The following is an 11,060-nucleotide window of genomic DNA, read 5'->3' on the forward strand; positions in this document are numbered from 1 at the left end:
TCGTCTAATCTTCTTTTACTAGCTTCTACTTGAAGGAAGCTCCTACTCACTTCCTGAAGGTTGCAACACTCAGCTCCTTATGGACCACTTTTTAGAATGTTTGAAACTAGATCCACCTATCAAACCACCATCATAGAACCTGTAGGCCACCTTTCATCAAATTTTCAAATTGGACCCACTTTCAACATTAAGGCCAATACCAAGTAATTATTTTGAAACCAAACACTGAACCAACTGCATCATTGTATTACCATCAAACCAATAACTAAATCTCAATCAATTATTCCACCAAGATCAAATCAATCCATAACAAATATAAATCATTAGATCATACCAATGCACAATCATATACCAAACCATACATTTTTTATCATCACAGAAACACAATGTTGATCCTACAAAACCTAATCAAACATATATTAGAATGTATATGCTACTGTTCTAAAGAAAACCCACGTATATATGTGTATCCTTTGAATAAGACATGTGTACATATTTCAAATCTCTGACTATTGCATCATGAATCACTACAACATTGAAGTAACCACTTAATCAAGTACTGAACTATTCTCAGATCACTAAACCAATCACAGATCACCAAACTATAACATCATTACTAATCAAAATTCCAATCTTGAAAAACCAATCTAATAAACACTGTCAAATAGAGATCAGCATGATCGAGACTTCATCAATGGACAACAACAAATAAACCAAACATCATGAACTGTAAACATCAAGCATCAGTTCAAACTTTATTTTATATATGCCACTTATACAAGGCATGTCCGCATATGTGCGTGCTTACCATACACAACACTCGGGTACAAATCTTCACATATTGGAAAATCATTTCGCAGAATATATACACGACCCCACATGGACATATCCACATATGTACGTGACTATTCCCAAACATACCTACTCATAGATATGAAAATTTTCACTTCAAACATAATTTGACCTTTTGCAACCTTTACTTTCAACACTACAAACTTCTGAATAATTCAGTTAGATCATAGTATCATTATAATTACCAATTCATGATTATTATCTACTTTGACAAGTAATTTGATTAAGCATATATGTCAACATACTTTCAGATCTTTGAGATATGAGTCTTCACCTTTCTCCTTGCTGCACACTTGTTTCATATCAAATAATTCATAGAAAACCTAGTACTTGCACCCATAACACCTTTATCTCCATCCTTATATAGTGTTAGCCTTATCCAATACCTTAGGCCAATCCCTTAGTATCGTCTTTGGTATTCTTTGACGAGATCAAATAAGTATTGTTGTTTCCATTAGTATGGACAAATATCATGTTAAAGACAACTAGTATTCAAATTACCATGGTTTGGATTCTTTACGCGACTTTTCTTCATAATACTTGCATATATACGTGACCCTTCTTCATAGGACCCACATATACTTTCTCAAACTTTACCTTTACCATCCATCTATCTCTGAATTGTTATTCCTTTGTCGATATCACCCCTAGCATCTGTATTAATCTGCATAATCATCTTGTTATGATAATTTTCACATCTTCATCAAGTAGGTGTTCATCAAGGACAACAAATTAGCCATAATTCCAACATATATATAGAAGGAACAATAGTTATTCGATCATCTGCTGAGCCACCCATTGACCAATTAGGCATAGAAAGATAATTCGATGGTCTCAAAAACAATATTATAGAGGATAACACCCCAACAATCCCAACAATCAAATTTAACCATAGGGATCAGCAGTAAACTCCTCCCTTTCTCTCTATGCTACTATTACTACACCACAACTCCACATGGTTCATGACTCACCTTTATTTCTACCTATTCTCTAGTGCTAAACACAAGAGAAAATTGCCACCCAAAATAATGCATCGGTTCTCTATCATTCATTCCTCTTTCCCATTTCTCGTATTTTCTATGTAATATTCTCACTGCCTCGTCCTCTCCACTGTTGAAAGACTCCACTATACCCTCTTGGCTTCTTGGACATGCACTTTATGTTTCCCTTGCTAATTCATCCCATCCTTGATCCATGAGGGGTATGGGGATGGGAACAACCCTTGTGCTCACATTGCTCAATCCCATCCCATTGAATTTTTGTTAGGGAGTAGTTTTTACTTACGATCAATGAGTTTATAGATTTAATGTTTCTAGTTCAAAATTCTTCAAGGAAAAAAGCATGCCTTCCCCTTAGACTATGCATCTGCGTTTTCCACTCCTTCAGTAAACTACTAATTAAGTTTGAATATTAAAATTTCATGTGTTCTAAAAGTCAAATTGTCTAGGCCAGTTATGCCTCCCACATTAGCACTACATAGTTATATTTACATATATGGGATGAATTGAAAATTAGTTTACAGACCCCAACCCCTTAAGGGAACATTGTCCTCAATGTTATATAAACAAAAGGCAACAATTAAACACTAATATTATATTCACAACTCTTGCATCATGTTTATACACTAAACAAAAATAAGTAGCGTACCCTCATTTGATCTGCAATTTCCCAAGTTCCTCAATCAGGTCCAAAGTGCCTTCATTACACCTTGACTTAGTCCATTATATGATTTTGGACTATAGTCTATCTTTGATCAAGGATTCCCAATGGTTCTTGTTGGAATTCTCCCTTGGATTCCACCTGTATCACATACCAATCAACCACATGACTAGTCCCATGTACACACTTCTTAACCAAATAAATGTGAAATACATTGTTTTCTTTCACTGTGGGAGAAAAGGCCAATCTGTAATCCATCGATCCCACTCTTTCCAAGATCTAAAATGTTCAACAAAATCTGGGTGCTAATTTGACAAAATATTTGACTTTTAGTGAGCTCTTTCTTGGTCTAATGCAAAGGTACACATGTTCTGCCATGTGGAACTCTTTGTGCATTCTTTGTTGTTCTACATAGAAATTTTTCCTATACTAGGAAGCCTTCAATTGTATCTTATATTGAGAACTTCTTGCTCCATTTCTCTTAGCATGTCAGCTCCAAGAACCTCTCTATTCATTGGGTCATCCCAACTAATTGAAGTGTCACATTTGTTTTCCATAAAAAGCCTCGAAAGGGATCATGTTTAGTGACTCTTGGTACCCATTATTGTATGAAATTGAACGAATGGTAGGAACTATTTTCACCTCTTTGGCTAATGGATGGCATACATCCTCAACATGTCCTCTAAAATTCCATTCGCGCTTTTACTTTGTTCATGTATTAAAGATTATATGTTGTACTAAAATCTAGCTGAGTCCCAAAGCCATCAAACAATGGCTTCTAAAAACTTAGACTAAACTTGGCATCCTAATATGAAATAATGTTCTTGGGTATGTCGTGCAATCTAAATATTACCTTCATAAAAGTGTGAGCTAATGGTTAATGGATTTGTGGGTGGACTAGATAACTATGAAGTGGACTCCTGTGCTCAATTTTTACACTACCACCATAATGGAATCAATCTCTTTGGATGTATTTGGAAATATTATAATGAAGTCCATAGATATGGCTTCACATTTCCACTCAATGATTTGAAGTGGTTGTAACAATCCCAATGGATTCCTATACATGCACCTACAAATATCTTCAGCAACTTCATTCTTCATCCCTAGCTAATAGTATGCTTAATTTATAGTTATTATCATTTTTTGATAACGAGGATCACCTAAATAGGATCTTTTATGGAACTCATCCATTATGACCTTCAAGTTTCTCACACCGGGAGCATATCATCTTCCCTTGAACATAAACTTACCATCTCCATTGATCTTGCAATTTCTTCTTGTTTTTACCTCTTGTTCCTATTGTAAGTATTCCTTCACATGTTGAAAATTCTCATCATGTTGTAATGCTTCATTGGTCCTCTCTTTGATGTTAATTTAATAAATACTCATAGTTTCCAAGTGATCTACTTGTAGATCTCTACTAAGTGCATCTCCTACCTTGTTTTCCTTTCCTTTAATGTGACTTTGTCTAAAAATAAAATTCATTGATCAAAGAAAACCATATGGATTGAATAGCATTTAACTTGAGTTGGTCACACAAGTATCTCATCCATCCATGATATGAAATTAATACAAATCCTCTTCCAATCATATATCTCCTCCACATTTTAGCGCATGCATGATTTCTAGTAACTCCAAATAACAAGTGGCATAGTTACTGTCATACTCATTTAATTTCCTCACTGCGTAGCAAATTACATTCCCTTCTCACATTAAGAATCCACATAGCCTTTCTATGCAAGTGTCTGTGTGAACCAAGAAATGTGTTTTTTAGTGACGTCTATTCTCAAAATAAGTACGTATGTGACCAATTTCTTGAGCTATTTAATACTAAATACGCACTCTAAGATCCATTGGAATTTAATTTCTTTTCTTCACAAAAATATAATTGGATGCCCACTCGAAAAATCTTAAATAAAATCATCAACCATATCTAGCCAATCCCACAGAAGATCTAACCTTTGACATTTCAACCAATAATTACGCCGTAAGGCGTTTCCCTCTGAGATCAACTCCTCTCTCTGCTTACCTGTCATCTTGTGAGCCACAGGATTATATGTTAGACGATTGCAACCATTTCAGCCGTTGATCGGGGTTGCCCAAACGGTTTGGGCGTTTCATCAAATAGTTTCATCCGGGAAGCAAGGTTTGTACCTCAGATCAAACACTTGCCCTCGTAGATCAACGCTTGCCCTCGCTCTGGATTTGGTTTCAGGCTCGCTGTTCTTGGCGGTCTTCGTATTTTTCCTCTGCGTATTTACTCCACTGGAAGATTCGTTAGCTGCATCGGGGGAGACAAGCATTGCTGCTGAGCTGGGGAAGGGACAGAGATGGAGATCCCCAGGACAGATAACGCTTTGACAGAGTGGTTGAATCAGGGGAGGCAGGCCTACCCCTTGAAATCCGTCGATTACTATCCTTGCGCGAAGAAAACTTCTGAACACTCCAACCAGGTTAAGATGGCAGAACTGTAAGTCACTACATTGTTTGATTATATTTAATTTATTATATATAATCAAACAATGGGTTTTTTTGCTGCTTCAAATCTCGCTGAGCAGCCGCTGTGTAACGTAACCTGTTCTTACAGTCATGAGCTTGACCAGCAATGCCCTTAGCATGGTAGATGCTCTGGATACATACGGACAAAATATGGTCCTATGGAGGCCTCCAAAAACAGAGAGATCATCCAATTCCTCTAGTACTGCAGATTATTACCATCATTATAATCAAATTTGGGATGTATTAGAGGTTGATAAATTGGTTCCCGATGTGACTGTGTCCAAGGATGAATCCTCTATGAGTATTCAACAGGCGGTGAACAGTGCACCGGATAAATCTGAGCGGAGATTCGTGATACATATAAAGGCTGGGGTGTATAAGGAGATTGTTAGGGTTCCTCCCAGTAAAACTAATCTTATGTTTGTGGGTGATGGCATGGGGAAGACTGTGATCACGGGGTCTATGCGTGTGCCATCCCTGCCTGGTGTTCCAAGTACATATGGCTCTGCAACTGTTGGTAATGCTCATCATTGTTCCTCTTCCTCTTCATATTAAGTTGGAATTTATTTCTTTGCCTGAGTTTGGTTTTGTTATTGTGTTTGATCATGGTGTGGTTCCTGGCATATTTGAGATGCCTTGAATTGAAATTGGAAAATCTGCTCTTCCAACATGTTTTGATCATTACACATGGTTCTTGCGGACCACATCCCTCTGTGATTTTTCGGGTCAACCTTAGTCCATATTCTCTCCTCTCTCACCTTTTGTCACTAATTCACCCCAAGAGACATTAAAAGAGCTGTTAGGATCTTGAGCACCAACAAAGAAGTAGATGAGTAAGGTCTGCAAGTTGAATTTGCATTGGCTTTCCCTCTTCATGGTCTCAAAATATCATCCACCCCATCTTCCAATTGAAGGATATTTCTGATAGAAATAATTACAGGAATATTATGATTGGGCATGCCTTTGTCGAACTCTATGTTATGGGCGTGAACGTGTGGCTTTCTCAACATATAGAGAGGAACAAATTCAAAGCTATGGGGCAACCAAGTCTTAGAAGAGATTATGAAACTAGTGACCACATTTTTAGCCTGTGTGCTATTATCAAAGAAGCTGACGTCCCTCATCTAAAGTCCTGTTGCTTTGTGGATTTTCAGAAGGCTTTTGGACTCTGTTCCAAGGGAATTATCGTTCTGGAGACTACGTGAAATTGGCATCTTTGAGTGTCTCATAGTTGCTTTCATGAAATTCCATGGGATATACATTAATGGGTTAGAGCATAACCGAGCGAGTACTTCCACAAGGGAGATGTTTACGTTTTACACCATGTTTTGTTTACCTTATTCTTATTTGCAGAGGATCTGATCCTTTTAGCCTCCTCCCCTAGGGACATTCAGAGATAGCTTGATGCCCCTGCCAATGTGATGGTCATAGAATGATGGTGGTGAACCTTAGTGAAACTGAGGTTGTGATTTAAATATCCAAGAGCACCCTAACAAACTTCCACTTCTTCTTCAAAGGAAGCGAGGTGGAGATTACCATTGCTTATACATCTATGGGATCTGATCCATAGCCCTTAGGTTTAGCTTAAGGCATGTCTTTCAACCCAAACTTAGAAAGGGTTATAGGTCTCTCTCCATGCTTGACCGAGAATACTTCCATATGCATTTTTAGGACATCTCTTCTGAGATGCATTTTTTGACACAATTAACAGACCTATAGTACTATATGGTGTTGAAATCTTGGGGCCTACCTCGTTACCACCTGACTGTGCGCAGGCTGAGACAGTCCAATTCCTCATACTACAGTGTATGATTTAGCATAAACAAACAGTTCCATAACCCATTGTACAAACAGTTTGGCATTCATCCCTTTTTCCTTGAGAGCATTTTTGGACTTGTCTTCTTTCTTCACGGGAAACTCCTATCTGGCCCTTTGCCTTTTTTAGATTGCCTCCACAGGCCCCTTTGTCTAGCGAATGTGCTGTTTTTTTAAAGGCGTCTTCAGTTCTTCAAAGAGTGCCTCCCTCCTTTTAGCTATTCTCTAGATGCCCTAGTGACATCCTAGCCCCTTAATGGAGATAAACATGGATATCAAAGAGGACGTCTATCTACAGTAAATTCAGGTCACTTGGATTGAATCCCACAACGGTTTCACAATCAAATGACCTTCTACTATGATCACTTATTGTACAAGTATGATCTAGGAAGCAATTCTCTTTGATACATTTGCATATTTTTATGGGTCTTCTTGCAGAACCCAAAGGGCTTTAAACGCTTGTTCAATTCTGTGGCCAAGGAATCCACTACCATTGCTTCCAATTCCTTCTGCATGGACATAAAGTGTGCCCTTTCTGCCATGTTGCTAAGAACTACTGGATAAAAATGCCAAACCACAACACTGAGGGCCTGCATGCTGGTTAAACTTAAAAGCCTGAGGAAAGGTAGAGATTTGGCTGACAAGACTTCTTTGGAGACAATCAATTGTGAAAATGACCATCCAATTAATGAGAGAGAAATTTTCTACTTGAGTTCAACCCAGATTAATTCCGTTGCAAAGGAATGCTGATCTAGAAAGCATCAACAAAATACAAATGAGAGGAGAAGGAAACAATCAAAATCCAGCAGTGCTTGGAATGCAATCCGTCATTTGCAAGGGAAGCAATAATGCTTTTCTTCAGATGGTAGGTTGCTGAAAAGAAGAGAGCAATAACATTTATTTTTGCAGATTCTGCACTTCTTTCATCCTATTAAAGCAGCAAAAAAAATAATTATCGTTTTACATTTTAAGAATAAGATATTTGGAACCCTTTCATATGATAGGTGTAATGTCTTTCAACATGCATTGGGGTTTGTAAGTTTGAGAAATTTCAATGGGCATATGCTAAAATCGGATCCTCTGTTTATTTTGATAACTAGATAAATATGTGTATGCTATTTCTAAACAAAGACGGAATTTAATACTTACAATTACCATCGTTATTTGGTTTTGAACTCTTATCAAAGGAAAATTCAATCAATCCATATTCCTCGATCCCACTAAATCTTGTTTTAGATGTTGAGGATTGCTAATTTATTTGTTTTCACAATTGCAGCTGTAAATGCTGATGGCTTCTTAGCACGGGATATAACATTCGAAAATGCAGCAGGGCCAGGTAGTCAACAAGCGGTAGCCCTAAGAGTAGATAGTGATCACTCTGCCTTCTACAACTGTGCCTTTCTTGGCCACCAAGATACATTGTACACTCATATTCTTCATCAGTTCTATAGAAACTGCAGAATAGAAGGCACTGTTGACTTCATATTTGGAGACTCGGCAGCCATCTTTGAAAACTGTCTCATTCTGCTGCGTCCTCGTCAAATAAATCTCTCTCCATGCTTGACCGACAATACTTCCATATGCATTTTCAGGACATCTCTTCTGAGATGCATTTTTTGACACAATTAACAGACCTATAGTACTATATGGTGTTGAAATCTTGGGGCCTACCTCGTTACCACCTGACTGCGCGCAGGCTGAGACAGTCCAATTCCTCATGCTACAGTGTATGATTTAGCATAAACAAACAGTTCCATAACCCATTGTACAAACAGTTTGGCATTCATCCCTTTTTCCTTGAGAGCATTTTTGGACTTGTCTTCTTTCTTCACGGGAAACTCCTATCTGGCCCTTTGCCTTTTTTAGATTGCCTCCACAGGCCCCTTTGTCTAGCGAATGTGATGTTTTTTTAAAGGCGTCTTCAGTTCTTCAAAGAGTGCCTCCCTCCTTTTAGCTATTCTCTAGATGCCCTAGTGACATCCTAGCCCCTGAATGGAGATAAACATGGATATCAAAGAGGACGTCTATCTACAGTAAATTCAGGTCACTTGGATTGAATCCCACAACGGTTTCACAATCAAATGACCTTCTACTATGATCATTTATTGTACAAGTATGATCTAGGAAGCAATTCTCTTTGATACATTTGCAGATTTTTATGGGTCTTCTTGCAGAACCCAAAGGGCTTTAAACGCTTGTTCAATTCTGTGGCCAAGGAATCCACTACCATTGCTTCCAATTCCTTCTGCATGGACATAAAGTGTGCCCTTTCTGCCATGTTGCTAAGAACTACTGGATAAAAATGCCAAACCACAACACTGAGGGCCTGCATGCTGGTTAAACTTAAAAGCCTGAGGAAAGGTAGAGATTTGGCTGACAAGACTTCTTTGGAGACAATCAATTGTGAAAATGACCATCCAATTAATGAGAGAGAAATTTTCTACTTGAGTTCAACCCAGATTAATTCCCTTGCAAAGGAATGCTGATCTAGAAAGCATCAACAAAATACAAATGAGAGGAGAAGGAAACAATCAAAATCCAGCAGTGCTTGGAATGCAATCCGTCATTTGCAAGGGAAGCAATAATGCTTTTCTTCAGATTGTAGGTTGCTGAAAAGAAGAGAGCAATAACATTTATTTTTGTAGATTCTGCACTTCTTTCATCCTATTAAAGCAGCAAAAAAAATAATTATCGTTTTACATTTTAAGAATAAGATATTTGGAACCCTTTCATATGATAGGTGTAATGTCTTTCAACATGCATTGGGGTTTGTAAGTTTGAGAAATTTCAATGGGCATATGCTAAAATCGGATCCTCTGTTTATTCTGATAACTAGATAAATATGTGTATGCTATTTCTAAACAAAGACGGAATTTAATACTTACAATTACCATCGTTATTTGGTTTTGAACTCTTATCAAAGGAAAATTCAATCAATCCACATTCCTCGATCCCACTAAATCTTGTTTTAGATGTTGAGGATTGCTAATTTATTTGTTTTCACAATTGCAGCTGTAAATGCTGATGGCTTCTTAGCACGGGATATAACATTCGAAAATGCAGCAGGGCCAGGTAGTCAACAAGTGGTAGCCCTAAGAGTAGATAGTGATCACTCTGCCTTCTACAACTGTGCCTTTCTTGGCCACCAGGATACATTGTACACTCATATTCTTCGTCAGTTCTATAGAAACTGCAGAATAGAAGGCACTGTTGACTTCATATTTGGAGACTCGGCAGCCATCTTTGAAAACTGTCTCATTCTGTTGCGTCCTCGTCAAATAAACTCAGACAAAGGATCATCAGATCTTGTCACTGCACAGGGTCGAACAGATCCAGCCGAGCCCACAGGATTTGTTTTCCATAACTGCACTATCAATGGAACTGAAGAATATATGAGGGCTTACTATGCCAACCCAAAAATTTACAAAGGCTATTTGGGTCGGCCATGGAAGATGTACTCCAGAGCAATCTGCATAAATTCATATTTGGGAGAGGCCATTAGCCCTGAGGGATGGATGCCGTGGATAGAGGACTTTGCTCTTAACACGCTTTACTATGGGGAATACCAGAATTATGGGCCGGGGGCTAAGGTTTCTGGAAGAACGCCATGGTCTAATCAGATACCTGAGAGAAATGTAGGAATGTATACTGTTGGAAACTTTATACAGGGAGACGAATGGCTGCCAGATACAATCAATTAATCCAAAAACAAAGGTTGGTTACTATGCAATCTTCTAATGCGTGATTTTCTTCTACATTGTTGTTGTTCCCAGATGATGGTGAAGAATTCAATGGGAAGCAATGGGACTAAAAATTCTCAGACAGTTGCAACCCAAAAATCCATGAGCCACATTGTTTCCTTCTATCACTGTTTCATCTGTCTTTGGAGTATTGCAATTTCAATCTGCTATGAAGGAGCCACTTGCTTTTCATTGGAGGAAAATGTTATTTGTACTTGTCTGCACTGTTTACTGCACTATTTTGATCGACATTGATGACCAAAATGGCAGAATAATTTTGTACCTGGTGCAGAGGAAAGTTGTTTTGTTACTGGGAAAGTTTCAACGCAGCACTGTTTTGTGATTGGGCGAATCCTCCCGCAGTTATGTTTGAAGCATGGGATAAAACTTTTGGAAAAATGTTATGAACTCTAAAGGTTTGGGTGTCTGTATTTGTTGTTGTTTTTTTTTTAAATCACGAAAATTGGTTGAATGAAAATTACAGGGATTTAT

The 11,060-nt window shown here is 38.0% G+C and overlaps 1 protein-coding gene across 1 annotated transcript; it reads left to right on the forward strand.

The window, feature by feature from the left end:
* Positions 1-5,143: 5,143 nt before the first annotated feature.
* On the forward strand, positions 5,144-10,595 carry LOC149168232 (putative pectinesterase/pectinesterase inhibitor 51). Its single transcript, XM_089426916.1, has 2 exons — positions 5,144-5,530; positions 9,841-10,595. Exons 1-2 carry the CDS (start codon positions 5,164-5,166, stop codon positions 10,527-10,529), a joined length of 1,056 nt encoding a protein of 351 aa, XP_089283042.1. The 5' UTR covers positions 5,144-5,163; the 3' UTR covers positions 10,530-10,595.
* The last annotated feature ends 465 nt before the right edge of the window (positions 10,596-11,060 follow it).

This window comes from Pinus tabuliformis, chromosome 4_2 (assembly GCF_031772625.1).
Source record: "Pinus tabuliformis cultivar Carrire ecotype Pingquan chromosome 4_2, CPIR1, whole genome shotgun sequence".
In the NCBI taxonomy this organism is placed as follows: Eukaryota; Viridiplantae; Streptophyta; class Pinopsida; order Pinales; family Pinaceae; genus Pinus; species Pinus tabuliformis.